At 43.3% G+C, this 19,214-nt stretch overlaps 1 protein-coding gene across 4 annotated transcripts in view; it reads left to right on the top strand.

The window, feature by feature from the left end:
- Positions 1-19,214, top strand: part of BDP1 (BDP1 general transcription factor IIIB subunit) — a 1,439,438-nt gene that overhangs the window by 73,798 nt on the left and 1,346,426 nt on the right. For all 4 annotated transcript variants that reach the window (XM_085632357.1, XM_085632359.1, XM_085632358.1 and 1 more), the window contains exon 6: positions 3,873-4,003. In XM_085632357.1, coding sequence (XP_085488483.1) covers positions 3,873-4,003 — 131 coding nt within the window. The remainder of the gene's footprint in view (positions 1-3,872; positions 4,004-19,214) is intronic.

The following is a 19,214-nucleotide window of genomic DNA, read 5'->3' as shown; positions in this document are numbered from 1 at the left end:
AGGCTGGGACTTCTCCTGACCCCAAGCTGTATTCAATGATTGCATGCGTCTCTACAGCAGCAGGACGTGTCGATGCGCTGTACTTTATATATGGAGTCATGCTACAGTCATAGTGTGGATCTGAGGGCTGTGCAATAAGAATTCACGAATAACTTAATAACTTTTGAGCATGTCACACTCTCTTCTGCCGTTTCTAAATGCTTTAAATAACGTGTTAGTTTTACTATTTTTGACACTCGGTTTACGACCTTACCAAAAATGCAAGACTGAGTCGTTTTAATTCTGACTCGTTACCTGCCAACAACTGCTTTATTTGAGCAGTGAATGTTGGTTAAATACAAATCCTAACTAAATTCAATAGATACCATCTAAGACACAACTGGTCAACAGGAATTTTAAACACAGATTAAAACTAGGGGATCTCAAACGACTTTTTTTTATAAAGCAACCCTTGTGTAATATTTTATTACAGTTTTTATTATATAATCCTAAAACAAACAACAGCATTTAAAACACACAGAGTTAACAACACAAACTATGTTATCTACTTTTACAAAATCTATTTAGTGACACTGGGTTTTAATTAACCCGCATTGAGGAAAACCAGCTTCTCTCCCTCTGCCGCTACATTGCTCTCTAGCTCTTTGCTGCTGCCTTCCACTCTGTCCTCCGTGTTACTTCCCCCGACCCACACCCTCTTTCTGTTGTCCGTAACTTCTCCTCCCCCAATTCCCTGTATATTGCTTTCCATCCAGTTGAACACTGACCCCCACCACCTTATTTCTTTTACAACACTCTGGCCATCCATCTTGCAATTCGCAATGCAATAGGTCTCGCATTTTAGATACTTTGACCTATTGGTATTATAAATGACAATGCCTTTTATTATTGCAGTTGTCTTTTAAACACATAAATAAATGACATTGTCATTTACAATGCCAATAGGTTAAAATCCCGCAATTGCGAGACCTATTGCATTGCAAATGCTTGTTTTATTCAGGGTTGTGTGCCTATTACCCCCTAACATACTTTGTAATGTTAGTTCAATAAAATATATCACTATCAAAAAGGATCTCTGTTTTCTACATCCGCAGGACACATACTTGACTTATTTTATCCAATATTACACTTATGTTTTTTTGAAAAAAATATTCTCCAATAATTATCTGCTTTGACAATATCTTCTTACATGTGATGACACGATAATCATATCTTGTGTTTCATGACATGGTCAGGGTGTTGTCTTACTTTTGACTGTGCTAAGGCGAGGTCTAATTTGCACCCATCTTCAGACAACATTAGCTATTGAATAAAATGTTTAATTCTACTTGCTTCTGCATTTATATTTCAAAGATGGAAGCACCTATGCATGTGGAGGGCAAGGAGGTGTTCTGTGGCTGATGGCAACTGTAACATGCAAATGCGTCAGCCCTAGACAGGGGGAGAAAAATAGAGAAGTGTGTTGCTATGTTTTTTAACATGACCAGTACAGTAATCACTAGAGTAGCTTAGTAAGTTAATGTAGTTTGTGCAAGGATTTCAAACGTGTGTGTGTTTATATCTACACACATATACAGATTACAAAGGCAGATATAGCACATTTTCTACTCGTGGTTAGGTGTAATTTTATATTGCAAAGGCGTTTTATGTTTTTTTTAAACGACTTAAGTGCCATATAAAAAAAAGTAATGTAATTTGGGTTCAGTATGGCAAGTTTCAAGTGGAACCTCCAAGCGAGGGCTGGGTGAGATGGGTAAATAAAGGGATGGCACAAAACAAAAGGTGGCCTTTCCCATTTTGACTCCCATAGGAAAATTGGCATTTCAGAAAGAAAATATGAAAAGTGGCTGAACAGAATTACACAAATCTTGCCATGAAAGTGGACATTTAATCTAGGATGAGCTTTTGCTTGGTTTGGTGTACATCTGTTCAATATTATTTTAAAAAATTAGCATTACAAAAGCATCTCTGGAATGCCTCAGATGTGTGATCGGTCAATCAAAATGTTGTGGTTGCCATTACAGGATGCAGGCACTGGGTTTCCGTGTCTTGGAGAGAAAAAAATGGCCATAAAGAGTCAAAGAGAAAATCCCTTGAGCCCTTGGCTCTGGCAAGGGGGGTGGAATACAGGGACCTTTCTTTTGTTATGCTCGGCTCGCCCATCTCCATTTTCTAAATAATGAACTTAAATACTTTTACTTACAGCGCGGTGCCGGTTTCATGAGCGTCGCACGTTATCTTTTACTAGCAGCTTCGAACGCTGCATCTCCTCATGCGGTGCCCTCATTCCCACCACAGAATTAAACCCTGCCTATTCTACACTCCTCCCTCTTCTCTGCCTGCTTACGTAGACAGCGCCTTTAACTTCAGGCGGCTGCTCTACTTGCAATAGATGCACTGCTGCCGCCATTTTATTCTTTTGTTGCAGCGCTGCATGTTTGCAGAAACAAATCAGATAGTATTTTTGAATTAGTTACTTGCTCTTGTTGCAGCGCGGCATGCCGGTATTATTCTATAAATGCCGTTTCTGCCACTGAGCAGGATCCCTCACAGGGTGCAGTACCTTATGTGGTCAAAAGCAGTCCCAAGGGATACCTAGTGATAACCTGTAGTATTGCATCCTTACACTGCTTCATGCACAGTAAAAAAAAGTAAATGTTGCTGTACCTACAATGATTTGCTGCATAGCTAAATACTGCTAAGGTCCCAAAGGCCAGACCTTTTGCATTGCAAATGCTTGTTTCAGTTGTTGATAGTGCATATGGTATGTATTATACCTGTTGTTGCATAGATATGCAGACAATAAAGAAAGAATTAAAAAACATTATGGGGCAGGCATTACACATAGGGGTTCTCAAGGAATCGCGTTGATGTACAGACTCCTTTGGTAAAAATTGCCACTTCTCCCCTCCCTCACTGATCACTTGTGATGAAGTCCAAATGACACTGATATTGTGGGAGGAGTTTTCAGAGGCAGAAGAACAAATTATCTGACAGGTTGTTGAGAAGGTGTTTAGCAATGCTAGATTCACACCGTATAGCATTTTACATAAGGATTCAATTGACTCCTGTTAGCTTTCACAAAATATACCCAGAGAGCGCCGATTCTTGACCCAGCAACTTTGCACATGCTGACTGTATTCATATGATATGGATCTACCTAGTGATGGTTGGTTATTGGAAGGAAGCCATTGTTAAAATGTGTACAGAGTGTGAGCCACATGAACATTAAACACTGTTTAGCCCTAGGTTAGATGGCAGAAATGTGCACAGTATGTGAATCTACAGCAGTACCAGCTGCAAACTAATTTGTATGTGAGTAACGTTTTCCTTACTTGGTTTAGACATTTCCAGGGAAGACAAATTGGGGTACAAGTTTGAAGCTTTCTGTATGTTCTTGCACAGGAGGAGTGTTGCCATATACTGCATGCAGCACACAGGCCCTTCTCTGGTGAAAAGGAAGAATGAGTGAGTGGTGTTAGAGGAATGGATGTACCATAAGGCATCTCATAAAATTGAAAAATGGAAGGAATTGTTGAGAAAAATATTTATCTGTCCAGATATGTTGCTGCTTCTAATTATGTAAATATCAACGTGGTACAGAATGTATGATAACTAATGAGGCTTATGAAAAAGCCTGTAACTGCTACCTGCAGCTTTGCTATATTTTTGCAGCTGTTCGTCCTGAGCACATAATGTTCTATTTGTTTTTTGCTTAATTAATGTAGTACACATTGATAAGAATTAAATGTCTCTGAAACCGAGCTCTTTAGTGTTTTTTTGCTCAGTAAATCTACTTTTCCTTTCACAAAAATGTCTTTTGGTTGTTCAGCAGTTGAATCTTTATAAATGATAAACTATTTTTCTTTCAGCTTAACTGTTGAGGTTTTAAGGGCAAAAGGTCCTATTGTTGAAGAAAACGACCCAATCTTCGAACGCGGCTCCACTACCACCTATTCTAGCTTCAGAAAAAGTTCCTACTCGAAGCCTTGGTCAAATAAAGGTTAGAGGCTTTTTTATTGTCATGTGAAGTTTTAAAACTAGCTTTGGGTGTTTAAATGTTCATTTGTTTATCAATAAAATAGGAGACTGCAAAAGCTGTCTGACCAATATAAATTGTGACCAGTTGGAATTACAAGTTCATCATGTTCCAACTTCAAATGCAGGCTCATAACAAACTAGCGATACACAAAATATGACCAGCACTCACTTGCTTCCAACAAAGAACAGTTACACAAACTGTAGATTGCTGAGTTTTACATTGATGCACGTGTGTGGGTGTGGGTGTGGGTGTTCACTGGAAAAAACAAAGGTTACAGGTATTTTCTAGTTAGGTACTGAATTTACTCGCACAAAAGTATAGAAATTCAGTAGTTCTAGTTACCAGCCCGAGCTTTAACTTGCTCCCTCAAAATGTGTATATATGTGTATATATATATATATATATATATATATATATGTTTGTGTGTGTGTGTATATATATATATATATATATATATATATATATATATATATATTACCTACTGGCGGTCGCCAGTAGGTAGTTATAGTTAGGACCCTGTTTCCATAGGAAAACCGCAACATTCTATTTTGAATAACTTTGGCGCCGGTCGACGAATCCTCGCGAAATTTTCAAAATAGGTGGGGCGCTGCGCTCCGCTCCTACCCTGAAAGTCTCGGGGGGGATTCGTCAAGCGGGGGCTGAGATAAAAGGGGGGTCCCAAAACGCGTTTTTCCCATGCATTTTTCCATAGGACCTTTAGACACAGCTACAGCCCGAACGGCTGAACAGAGTTCCTTGAAATTTGGCAGAGAGGTAGTCTACAGGTCAAGGAAGTGCCTTTTGTAGGTTTGGTGTAAATCTGTTCAGTAGATTCTGAGAAAATAGCCTTTAAATCAATATATATATCTGAGCCAGCTTACAGTGCGCTTATGGTGCGCTTACCGTACGCGTACGGTGACGTGCGCGAGCGCGATTCTGATTGGCTGTTCGATCTAAGTAAACATTCGAATCGGTCGAAACCAGGAAGCGGCGGCCGCCATTTTCTCTCTCGCACTCTGAGGGGGGCAGCATAAACAAAGTCAAAAAACATCTAAAGGGGTAGTATATTTAGTTCTTAACCACCCAGCATCGATATAGGTGTCCCCCAAAAACCCCCAAGGCCAAAAAAACAATTTTAATTTTTTTCGAAAAATCGCCGATTACGCTTACCGTACGCGTACGGTTAAAATTATTAAAAAAAAAAAAATTATCCACACTTTCCCCACCCCGTGTGCAAATGTCGCCCGAAAGGACAACATTTGTGCATGGCATATTAAAATTTCAAGGAAACTAAAAATTAATACCGTTCACAACGAAGCACATAATATGTCCCCCATGTGCGCAGGGTGCGCGAAGCGCAACGAGCGTACATGGCCCATCCCGCGTAACGTGGGCACGCGGTGCGTGCAGCGCACCGCGTGACCACCGTGCGTGCACGGCACTAACTGCGTAAAATCGCCGATGACGCTTACCGTACGCGTACGGCACTTTCCCCACCCCGTGTGCAAATGGCATATATTTTTATCAAGGAAACTAAAAATGAATACCTTTCACAACGAAGCACATAATATATCCCCCATGTGCGCACGGTGCGCGAAGCGCATCGTGCGTACATGGCCCATCCCGCGTAACGTGGGCACGCGGTGCGCGCAGAGCACCGCTTGACCACCGTGCGTGCACGGCACTAACTGCGTAAAGTGGGCGCGCGGTGCACGAAGCGCACCGTGCGCGCACGGAACGAACTGCGTTAACTGGGCGCGCACGCCACGAATGGCGTAAAGTAACTTAGCATTTAAAAAACCGTACAAATTCACTGAAAAAACCATAGGTTTCACACACGTTATAGTTAGGAATTAGCATTTAAAAAACCTTGCAAATTCACTGAAAAAAACATAGGTTTCACACAAGTTATAGTTAGCTGTACATTTCACTCGTAAAAAACCAATGAAATTCCCCCGCTATAGTTAGTGCAGGCAACTATAACTCACGCGACCGCAATCCTCTGCTGATGACATATGTGTCTTTATGAAAAAAAAATATTTGTAATATATGTATAGCTAAAATTTAATGGAAGAAGACATGGGCAAATAAGTGTCTAAATACAGTATTAGCATCAGCAGAGGATTGCGGTCGCTTGAGTTATAGTTGCCTGCACTAACTATAACGGGGGAATTTCATTGGTTTTTTACGAGTGAAATGTACAGCTAACTATAACTTGTGTGAAACCTATGATTTTTTCAGTGAATATATATATGTGTTTACTCAAAGAGAAAGGAGCGCGGCACACCTCTTGATGATTTAAAGTCGTTTATTCAGTTCGTGACAAGCTTGTCACGAACTGAATAAACGACTTTAAATCATCAAGAGGTGTGCCGCGCTCCTTTCTCTTCGAGTAAACAAATTTCGCAAGACCCTGTCCTGGTCTTGACGCGGGCACCAGCTGTGAGAAGTGCTCCCACTGTCACTTGGACAATTTTTGCTACAGGATATATATATATATATATAATCTACTGGCAGTCGCCAGTAGATAGTTATAGTTAGGATCGTGTTTCCATAGGAAATCCGCAACATTCTATTTGGAATAACTTTGGCGCCGATTGACGAATCCTCACGAAATTTTCAAAATAGGTGGGGCGCTCCGCTCCTTCCCTGAAAGTCTCGGGGGGATTCGTCAAGCGGGGGCTGAGAAAAAGGGGGGGTCCCAAAACGCGTTTTCCCCATGCATTTTTCCTTAGGACCTTTAGTCCAAGCTACAGCCCGAACGGCTGAACAGAAAACCTTGAAATTCGGCAGAGAGGTAGTCCTCAGGTCAGGGATGTGCCTTTTGCAGGTCTGGTGTAAATCTGTTCAGTATTTCCTGAGAAAATAGCATTTAAAAGCATATATATATCTATAGGCGCGCTCCGTGTGCGTACGGTAAAACTTACCGTACGCACACGCAGTGTCGGCCGTCATTTTGTCTCTCGCTGTCTGAGGGGGTGAAAAACAAAGGTGGAGAACGGGAAAAGGGGGCAGGGTGGACAGTTCCTGACCCCCTAGCCTTTGTCAGGGGGTCCCAGAAGGACCCCCAAGGGCCAAAATTTCCTTTAATTTATTGGCGAAAAATCGCGGAGTACGCGTAGCGTGCGCGTACGGTAGAAACGGAAAAATTCCGTGAACTGCGTAACGTGTTGCGCCCACAGCGCACGCACGATGCGCGAAGAGCACCGTGCGCGTACGGTATGCGCACGGTGAAGAACCTTAAAAAAATAAATAAATAACTTAGCATTTAAAAAACCGTACAAATTCACTGAAAAAAACCATAGGTTTCACAACGTTATAGTTAGGAATTAGCATTTAAAAAACCTTGCAAATTCACTTAAAAAGCCATAGGTTTCACACATGTTATAGTTAGCTGGACATTTCACTCATGAAAAACCATTGAAATTCCCCCGTTATAGTTAGTGCAGGCAACTATAACTCACACGACCGCAATCCTCTGCTGATGACATCAGATATTACATCACTGATGACATATGTGTCTTTCTGAAAAAAAAATATTTGTAATTTATGTATAGCTAAAAATTAATGGAAGAAGACATGGGTAAATAAGTGTCTAAATACAGTGATGTAATATCTGACGTCATCAGCAGAGGATTGCGGTCGCGTGAGTTATAGTTGCCTGCACTAACTATAACGGGGGAATTTCAATGGTTTTTCACGAGTGAAATGTCCAGCTAACTATAACATGTGTGAAACCTATGGTTTTTTAAGTGAATATATATATATATATATATATATATATATATATGAATATATATGAATATATATATGAATATATATATATATATATATATATGAATATATAAGCGGCAGTTCCAGGCCACGTGGGATAACGCACTGCCGGAAACAAACCGGACCTGCGAAAACAAACCTTTTGTTTTTTTGAACGGGCATTGCAGATGCATAATTACAGGCATGCAGAGTCTCATTCTAAAGCCCAATGGAGGGTGATGAATTGGTCCCATATTGATGTGCAGCATCAACAGCCACTGGAGGGTTGAAAAATGTAAATGGAACGGACTACATTTCCCAGAGTTCTCAACAAATGACTCTTTATTGGGCACACCTTCGGCCAAACAAACATTACAAAAACTCAAGTGGGGCAATGTAGTTTTATGCAAAAGGATCGCTGCACGGACCTCTGATGAGAATTACAAAGATTTGAAACGCGTAAGGCCAGTGATGACATGCAGGAATGGGAAGCTGCATGCCTTTTGATGAAATAAAGTGGAAACTTGTCTGCCATGGAGCGCGACCCCAAATCTTGGGAAACCTCGGTGAATATATATATATATATATATATATATATATATATATATATATATATATATATATATTCACTGAAAAAACCATAGGTTTCACACATGTTATAGTTGGCTGGACATTTTACTCGTAAAAAAACAATGAAATTTCCCCGTTATAGTTAGCTGAACTAACTATAACTCGCGCGCCGGCAATCCACTGCTGATGACGTCACATATTACATCACTCATGACATGGTCAGTGACATCACTCATGACATCACTGATGACATCTCAAATGACATCACTGATGACATCACTGATGACATCATCCATTGAGTATCTGTTTCTTAACAGTTTTAATATGTTTAATATATATAGGGAAAGGTCTGTTGAAGAATGAGTGGGTGTACAAGTGTGTAAATGGATGATTTTCTGTGGTGCATACCATGATTCTATAAGTGAGTCATTAAATGTATCTTACTGCAGACTAGTGACTAAACTGTGTAAATGTGTGTATGTGTCTGTATGTTGGTGTATAAGTGGCTGCATGGTTTTGAGAACAGCTATATGAGTGTCTATATGGGTAATTGATTGGTTGTCTGAGTATCTGTATGGGTTCGTGAGTGTTTGTGTGGGTAGGGTGTGTGTCACTCTATGCATAGATGTGTGAGTGGGTGATTCTATGGGTGCATGGTTTTAAGAGTGCATCAGTGATGGAATGTATGGTTGAGTGAGTGTATGTATGGGTGTGTTAGGGATTGAATGTATACTTCAGTAGAACATTTGTGACTAACTACATATGTGAAAGGCAGTATATGTGCGTGTAGGAGTATATAAGTGAGTAGATATGAGAGTGTGTGATTGTGAAAGTGACTGTATGGATGAGTGTGTGCTTGTATCAATGATTCTATAAGAGTGTAAGAATGTGATACTATTTTTATGAGTAAGTGAACTTGAGTGTGTTTTACTGCATAGGGGTGAAAATGGGAGTGTGATTATTTGCATGACTGAGTAGGTGTAAGAGTAGCTCTATGGATACTTGTTAGTGTGTGAGTGTCTCTATAAGTGTTTAAATGTATATGATAGTTTTGTACGGAGTGACTGTAAGTATGAGTGACTGTACAGGTGAGCGAGTGGAGGTATATGAAGACCTAAGAGTTAATAAGTGGGTATGTAGTCATTGGTATTGCACTATATATGGTTTTGAGAATGGAACTGTTAAATTTTTAGTTGGTGTATCAAAGGTTATATTAGGGTGTGAGAAGATGCGGTAATTTTTTACATGGATGATGTCATCAGTGATGTCATCAGTGATGTCATTTGAGATGTCATCAGTGATGTCATGAGTGATGTCACTGACCATGTCATGAGTGATGTAATATGTGACGTCATCAGCAGTGGATTGAGGGCGCACGAGTTATAGTTAGCTGAACTAACTATAATGGGGAAATTTCATTGGTTTTTTACGAGTAAAATGTCCAGCTAACTATAACATGTGTGAAACCTATGGTTTTTTCAGTGAATTTGTAAGGTTTTTTTAAATGCTATTTCCTAACTATAACGTGTGTGAAACCTATGGTTTTTTCAGTGAAATATATATATTTTTATTTTTATTTTTTTTATCCAACAAACAGTCCCAAATTCAGTGTGCACTGTTATACAGCCGGTGCAGACGTCGAGGTCGGACTTAACCTCGTAAAACACTCTTCATCAATAGAAACATCGCACTCCTCAAGTCTTCCTCCTTAGATTAAGTTTTATTCAGCACAATTATCACCATATCCCACCACCAACGTTTCGACCAAGAAATGGTCTTGTTCACGGTCTCTAGGAGGAAGACTTGAGGAGTGCGAGGTTTCTATTGATGAAGATAATATATATGTTCGAGGCATTTGAGCTGCAGATCACACACTTTGGATAAGATCGCCATCTGGTGTTGGGCTCGGATGATTGCAGGTTGTTGTTGTTGTTGTCTTCGGAAGAAGCCTTTTGGTCACGAGATAGGTGACTCCTCCTCTGGACAACAGTGCGCATGGGCATCCACTCCATCCTCAGATTGTTTTTTTCCGCCATTGGGTTCGGATGAACTTTTCCACTCCGGCTGAAAACTTCTGAAAATCCAGCTTTCGAAACGAAAAACCTTTAACAACTCGACGTCGAAATCCAATCGGACCGGTTCCGGGTACGGCTCATGGAAAGGACACCTTTTAAAAAATGCCCCCAATGTGGAGCAAAGTTCCCCCACAGTGACCACCACGAGGTCTGCAACCTGTGCCTCTCGCCGGAACATAACGAATCCAGCTGTCCAGCCTGCGCCGCATTCCGCTCCAAGAAAACCATCCGGGACCGAAGAGCTCGACGCCATATCATGGCCAGACCAGCTCCAGAACCAGAGGACATCTTTGCCCAGGATGTCCCGGAAGACGATTCCGAAGACCTCCAAATCGTATCCGAAGTGGATGATTCTGATGACCTCATCACCCCGGGGCAACAAGTGAGTACCAGTGCCCCTACCCCAACCCCCCTAAAAAAGGCATTGGTCAAGACTCCGCCAGCTGGCCCCAGTCGCGACCGAAAATAGTCTTCAGAAGCCCCGCCCTCCGGCTCGGCTCCGAAGAAATATAAGCCTACAGGTGGCTCGGGCTCGAGCAAACCACATGTTATTGTGCCCACAATACCTTCGGCACCGAACACTCAACACCTCTCGGCACCGAAGCAGGCTCCGAAACCATCGAGGCCGAAATCTCCACCGGCACCGAAACGTTCTTCGGCACCGAAATTTCGCTGGCACCGAAAAGTTCTTCGGCACCGAAATCATCATCGGCACCGAAACCATCATCGGTACCGAAAAGTCTGTCTAAAGTCCAAAAAGACTCTACCGATCATCCAAAACATAGATCGGAACCGAAAAAGTCGTCACCAAAGCCACTTTCGGACAATGAAGAACTTTTTCGTCCTGATCCCACGCAACAAAGTATTTATATCAATCCCAAAACCAGACATGTCACCGCTGTGCCATACAAGAAAAGGAAGCTGGACACAACACCTCCTCCAGCTCCCATAAAAAAGAAGGACTTCGCCACCTCACCCATTCGTCCTTCCTCTCCTATATCACCTCTCATCCCACCCCCCTTGCCCCCATCTCCTTCTCCTCTACCATCTCCTTCACATACACCACCTCCACAGGATGATGATGATGACTTAGGGGGAGGGGGTGATCCGGATGACCTTAATGATCCTAATGATCCTTTCACACTCCCGGATACGGCACCCTTGGATGACTGGGCTTACCCTTTACCTGATATTCCTGATCCCACTACATACCCCTCCAAACCCTCCCCTCCAGATGACCACCTAGGGTTTGGGCAGCTGATAAACAGGGCGGCGCTTTTCCATGGCGTCACCATGCACTCCGATACACCCGAAGAGGACTCAGTTCAGATCTTGCCCATGATTAAGGGAGTCATAAAACACGCCACAGAGGTTTTTAAAGACCCTGTTAGAGCTAGGGTTCTTAACCCCCGAATTGAAAAAAAATATAGACCTGCCCCACAAGATCCCGCGTACATTAAAGCACAGCTCCCTCTAGACTCTTTAGTAGTTTCAAACGCAAGAAAGCGGGCTAACTCCCAAACAACAGGAGACACATCGCCCCCAGACAAAGAGTTCAAGTTATTAGAGGCCTCGGGCAAAAGAGTTGCAGCACAAGCTGCCAACTATTGGCGTATTGCCAATACACAAGCCCTATTAGCCCGATATGATAGGGCTCATTATGATCAGTTAGAAGATCTTTTACAACATCTGCCAGATCAGTACAAATCCCAGGCCAATGACCTCATCCAAGAGGGAAAACTCATATCGAACGCATCAATCAAATGTGCACTAGACGCCGCGGACACTGCTTCTAGGGCGGTCAATACAAGCATACTACTTAGACGCCATGCATGGCTACGTATTTCAGGCTTTAAGCCTGAAGTACAAACAACAATACTTGGTCAACCATTCAACCAAGAGCAACTATTTGGGCCCGCAGTAGATACTGCACTTGAGAAGATGAAAAAAGATAACGAGACTGCTAAATCAATGGGAGCGTTACAGTCTCCACAACCGCGAGGCTTCTTTCGATGCTCCTTCTATAGGGGAGCCTCCAAAAATGTCGGAACAGACACCTCTTCCACTTTCAAAACCTCCGCACAAACATCCCCTAATAGAGGATATTTTAGAGGAGGATATAGGGGAAACAACACCAAGGGCCGAGGTCGGGGCAACACCAATACCCGCACCTCTCCAGCCACTAAGCAGTGACTTGCCTCCACTCCCCCCAGACCATTCCACTCCGGTCGGGGGAAGACTCCAACAGTTCCTACCTGTCTGGAATTCCATTACAACAGACCAGTGGGTAAGACAAATTATCCAGTTTGGTTACTGCCTCGAACTCACAAACACCCCCCCACACATACCACCCAAACACCGTCCAATGTCACCACACCATCTTACACTCCTCAAACAGGAAATTCGGTCCTTGCTTCAAAAACACGCAATAGAACCAGTTCCACTCCAACATCAGGGTACAGGAGTATATTCTCTATACTTCCTAATTTCCAAAAAGGACGAGACCTTAAGACCCATACTCGACCTCAGACTACTAAATCAGTACATACACTCAGATCACTTCCATATGATCACTCTCCAACAAGTCCTCCCACTACTTCAACAAGACGACTTCCTTGCCACATTGGACCTCAAGGACGCATACTTTCACATCCCCATGCATCCTGCTCACAGGAAGTACCTAAGATTTGTGGTAGACGGACAGCACTATCAGTTTGCGGTCCTCCCGTTCGGAGTAACAACTGCACCCAGGGTATTCACCAAATGCTCAGCAGTAGTGGCAGCGCACCTCAGGAGACAACAAATCCATGTCTTCCCGTATCTCGACGATTGGCTCATAAAAGCCAATACTTTCGACAAATGCGTTCTCCACGCTCACCGCACTATTCAAACCTTACACAACTTGGGATTTACCATCAACTATCCCAAATCTCAACTGCAGCCCTCCCACATACATCAATATCTGGGAGCCACCATAAATACTTCCAAGGCCATAGCTTATCCCAGCACAGCCAGGATAGCCAACATACAAAACCTCATCTTAAAATTTCAAACTCAACACTCTCTTCCAGCAAGAGTGTTTATGCAACTGTTAGGCATGATGGCGTCATGCATCTCCATCGTGCCTCACGCACGACTTCAAATGCGTCCCTTGCAAGAATGTCTAGCACAACAGTGGAACCAGGCTCACGGACAACTTACCGATCTGGTGTTGGTGGACAGTCGCTCACTTCGCTCACTGAAATGGTGGAACACCATCAACCTGTCCAAAGGGCGACCGTTCTTAGAGCCTCTTCCACAAGTAGTGCTGACAACCGACGCATCTCTCACAGGGTGGGGAGCCCATCTCCTTCAGCACATCACTCAGGGCAGATGGACCACTCAACAAAAGCTGCTCCATATCAATCACCTAGAACTTCTAGCGGTGTTCCTAGCACTGAAATCCTTTCAGGTATATCTAAGGAACAAAACTGTCCTCATCCGCACAGACAACATGATGACCATGTATTACATACAAAAACAGGGGGGGACACATTCTCTCCAACTGTCCCAACTCGCACAGAACATCTGGAGATGGGCAATTCCCCAAAACATCTACCTGCTAGCGGAACACCTTCCAGGGGTTCACAACCAGGTTGCCGATCTCCTAAGTCGACAGACACAGCAAATACACGAATGGGAGTTGCACCCCAAAGTCCTACTCCCATTCTTCCAAAAATGGGGCCAACCAGACATAGACCTGTTCGCCACACAAGAAAACGCAAAATGCCCAACCTGCAATATGGATGAACTGGTCAGGCAGATTTGCGTACGCTTTTCTGCCTCTCCCACTCATTCCATTTGTGGTACGCAAGCTCAAACAACAGTCTCTAAAACTGATTCTAGTACCTCCCACTTGGGCACGTCAACCCTGGTTCACAACACTTCTGGAACTATCGCTAGTTCCACATCAAAAACTGCGCCTTTCCCCGGCCTTATTAACCCAGAACCATGGAGAAATCAGACACCCAGATCCACAGCAACTGAACTTGGCGATCTGGCTCCTGAAGTCTTAGAGTTCGGTTATCTCAACCTCCCACCAGACTGTATGAATATCATAAAAGAAGCTAGAAGACCTACTACTAGGGCATGTTATGCTGCAAAATGGAAAAGATTTGCCATTTATTGCACTAACAATAATATACGTCCACTGGATGCTTCCATCCAAAACATTATTTGCTATTTACTACACTTGCAAAGATGCAATTTAGCGTATTCCTCCATACGTCTACACCTGGCAGCGTTAGCAGCCTACTTACAAAATCGACAACACTTGTCGCTATTTAAGGTACCAGCCATCAAAGCCTTCATGGAAGGTCTCAAAAGAGTTATTCCTCCCAGATTACCACCTTCTCCAGTGTGGAATCTAAATATTGTTCTAACAAGGCTCATAGGCCCTCCATTTGAACCTATGCATAAATGCGAACTGCAATTCCTTACATGGATAGTGGCTTTCCTTATCGCAATCACATCCCTGCGAAGGGTAAGTGAGATACAGGCCTTAACTCTTGAAGAACCATTCCTACAACTACATCGTAACAAAGTGGTTCTTAGGACAAACCCAAAATTCCTACCAAAAGTCATTTCCCCTTTCCATCTTAACCAATCAGTCGAGCTGCCAGTCTTCTTCCCTAATCCAGACTCAGTAGCTGAGAGAGCCCTTCATACCTTAGATGTTAAAAGAGCCTTGCTTTATTACATCGACAGAACCAAACCTTTTCGCAAAACCAAACAACTGTTTGTTGCTTTCTCTCCACCACATAAAGGCAACCCCATTTCAAAATCGGGTATAGCCAGGTGGATAGTTAAATGTATCCAAATATGTTACCAAAAAGCTAAGGGCACTCTTACAGTTCCCCCTAGAGCGCACTCCACACGTGAAATAGGGGCTTCCATGGCTTTCTTAGGGAACATTCCCTTAGAAGATATTTGCAAAGCAGCCACATGGTCTACCACACACACCTTCACTAAACATTACTGTGTTGATGTGCAATCCAAACAACAAGCTTCCGTAGGCTAAGCTGTCCTAAAAACTCTATTCCAAACTGCTGCAACGGATACAGGTGACCACCGCTAGGGGAGACACTGCTATATAGTCTATCCTAAGTGTGTGATCTGCAGCTCATATGCCTCAAACGGAATATGCTACTTACCGGTATGCATCTGTTCTTGGCATGTAGAGCTGCAGAGCCACACACGCCCACCCACCTCCCCGGGACCTGTATCTGTTCCAGCATTGTCTTAATTAGACAATACACATGGACATCCTTTCTCTTTATTCTTATACACTCCATCATTTCCCATCATGGCGAAAAACAATCTGAGGATGGAGTGGAAGCCCATGCGCACTATTGTCCAGAGGAGGAGTCACCTGTCTCGTGACCAAAAGGCTTCTTCCGAAGACAACAACAACCTGCAATCATCCGAGCCCAACACCAGATGGCGATCTTATCCTAAGTGTGTGGCTCTGCAGCTCTACATGCCAAGAACAGATGCATACTGGTAAGTAGCATATTCCATACTATATATATAATATATATATTATCTACTGGCGGTCGCCAGTAGATAGTTATAGTTAGGACCGTGTTTCCATAGGAAATCCGCAACATTCTATTTGGAATAACTTTTGCGTCGATTGACGAATCCTCGCGAAATTTTCAAAATAGGTGGGCCGCTCCGCTCCTTCCCTGAAAGTCTCGGGGGGATTCGTCAAGCGGGGGCGGAGAAAAAGGGTGGGTCCCAAAACGCGTTTTCCCCATGCATTTTCCCATAGGACCTTTAGTCCGCGCTACAGCCCGAACGGCTGAACAGAAAACCTTGAAATTTGGCAGAGAGGTAGTCCTCAGGTCAGGGATGTGCCTTTTGCAGGTCTGGTGTAAATCTGTTCAGTATTTTCTGAGAAAATAGCATTTAAAAGCATATATATATCTATAGGCGTGCACCGTGCGCGTACGGTAAGCGCACCCTGCCGTGCACGAGCGCAATTCTGATTGGTTGTTAGATCTTAGTAAACATTCGAATCGGTCGAAACCAGGAAGTGTCGGCCGCCATTTTGTCTCTCGCAGTCCGAGGGAGGTGAAAAATAAAGGTGGAGAACATGAAAAGGGGGCAGGGTGGACAGTTCCTGACCCCCTAGCCATTATCAGGGGGTCCCCAAAGGACCCCCAATGGCCATAAATGTTTTTAACCTCTTCAGTGCCCATGACGAGATAGTCTCGTCATGGAGCATGGTCGCGCTGTGCCCATGACGAGACTATCTCGTCATGAACCCCACCCACTAATAAAACGCCCGGCACAGGAGGGGGAAAGGGCGTGGCACAGAAGGGGTTAATATTTTTATGAAAAATCGCGGAGTGCGCTTACCGTGAAAATTACGCAAACGGCGTAATGTGGGTGCACACAGAGCGCGCACGGTGCGCGAAGCGCACCGTACGCGCACGGTGAAAAACCTTAAAAAAAAAAAATAATAAATACATTACTTAGCATTTAAAAAACCGTACAAAATCACTGAAAAAAACATAGGTTTCACACACGTTATAGTTAGGAATTAGCATTTAAAAAACCTTGCAAATTCACTTAAAAAACCATAGGTTTCACTCATGTTATAGTTAGCTGGACATTTCCCTCGTAAAAAACCAATGAAATTCCCCCGTTATAGTTAGTAAAGGGAACTATAACTCACGCTACCGCAATCCACTGCTGATGACGTCAGATATTACATCACTGATGACATATGTGTCTTTCTGTAAAATAAATATTTATTAAATATGTATAGCTAAAGGTTAAAGGAAAGAAAAATGGGTAAATAAGTGAATAAATACAGTGATGTAATATCTGACGTCATCAGCAGTGGATTGCGGTCGCGTGAGTTATAGTTCCCTTTACTAACTATAACGGGGGAATTTCATTGGTTTTTTACAAGGGAAATGTCCAGCTAACTATAACATGTGTGAAACCTATGGTTTTTTAAGTGAAAAAAAAAAAATATATATATATATATATATATATATATATATATATATATATATATATATATACATATATATATATATACATATATACATATATATATATATATATATTTATTATCTACTGGCGGTTGCCAGTAGACAGTTATAGTTAGGACCGTGTTTCCATAGGAAATCTCAAAATTCTATTTTGAATAACTTCGGCGCCGGTTGACGAATCTTCGCGAAATTTTCAAAACTAATGGGGCGCTCCGCTCAGCTCCTACCCTGAAAGTCTCGGGGTGATTCGTCAAGCGGGGGCCGAGAAAAAAGGGGGGTCCCAAAACGCGTTTTCCCCATGCATTTTTCCATAGGACCTTTAGTCGAAGGTACAGCCCGAACGGCTGAACAGAATTACTTGAAATTTGGCAGAGAGGTAGTCCTCAGGTCAGGGAAGTGCCTTTTGCAGGTCTGTTGTCAATCTGTTCAGTATTTCCTGAGAAAATAGCATTTAAAAGCATATAAATATCTATACGAGCGCACCGTGCGCGCACGGTGCCGTGCGCGAGCGAAATTCTGATTGGTTGTTAGATGTCAGTCAACATTCCAATCGGTCGAAATCAGGAAGTGTCGGCTGCCATTTTGTCTCTCGCACTGAAAAGGAAAGGGGGAAAAAAGGTGGAAAACGTGAAAAGGGGGCAGGGAAGAGAGTTTCTGACCCCCTAGCCTTTGTCAGGGGGTCATAGAAGGACCCCCATGGTTGAAATAAAATTTTATTTTTTTTTATAAAAATCGCGGCGTGCGCGCACGGTGCGCCCAACATGCGCGCACGGTGAAAAACCTTAAAAAAATATATATATTAATGAATACATAACTTAGCATTTAAAAAACCGTACAAATTCACTTAAAAAACCATAGGTTTCACACACGTTCTAGTTAGGAATTAGCATTTAAAAAACCTTGCAAATTCACTTAAAAAAACCATAGGTTTCACACAGGTTATAGTTAGGTGGACATTTCACTCGTAAAAAACCAATGAAATTCCCCCGTTATAGTTAGTTCAGATAACTATAACACGCGTGAGGGTCGTGAGTACTATACCCCCTCCCACACCCGCGCCGACACCCAAAAAGGCTTTGGTCACGCCTTCGCCTCCGGGCCTAGGCAAGACCAGAGACACGGCTTCGAACACCCCACCTTCGGGCCCGGTGAAGAAGCCAAATAAGCCTTCCGGCGGCTCGGGCTCGAGCCACCCTGCCAGCGGTGCCGAGAAACACACTTCGGCACCGAAAAAGAGACCGGCCTCTACCTCGACACCGAGCTCCGCACCAAAGTCCTCGGTGTTGAAACCCAGCCTTTCGGTACCGACCAAACCCCATAAGGCCCTCGGCACCGACACTTCCGCGCCGAAGCCCACCTCGGCGCCGACCAAGAAATCGGAGGTTCCCAAAAAGCATGGCACGGACAAGCCCAAAAAGTCATCGGCCCCGAAACCTTCGGCGCCGACGGAACTAACATTGTCACAGGAACTGTTTACACCAGATCCCTTGCAAAAGACACTTACCAAGGATCCAAAAACTGGACATTTGGCACTCTCTTCTAAAAAGAGACATTTGGACAAACCGGCTCCACCTCCACCTCCAAAGAGGAAAGACTCTGCTACCTCCCCTTTTAGAGTGCCTTCCCCACCTCCTCCACCCTCTCCACCTCCACCCCCTCCGCCTTCTCCACCCCCGCCTCATCGCTCCCCTACCCAGTCTCCAGACAATGATGATCAGGGGGACCCAT

Source organism: Triturus cristatus, chromosome 2_1 (assembly GCF_964204655.1).
Source record: "Triturus cristatus chromosome 2_1, aTriCri1.1, whole genome shotgun sequence".
Lineage (NCBI taxonomy): Eukaryota > Metazoa > Chordata > Amphibia > Caudata > Salamandridae > Triturus > Triturus cristatus.
This window is presented reverse-complemented; position numbering and strand designations above follow the sequence as displayed.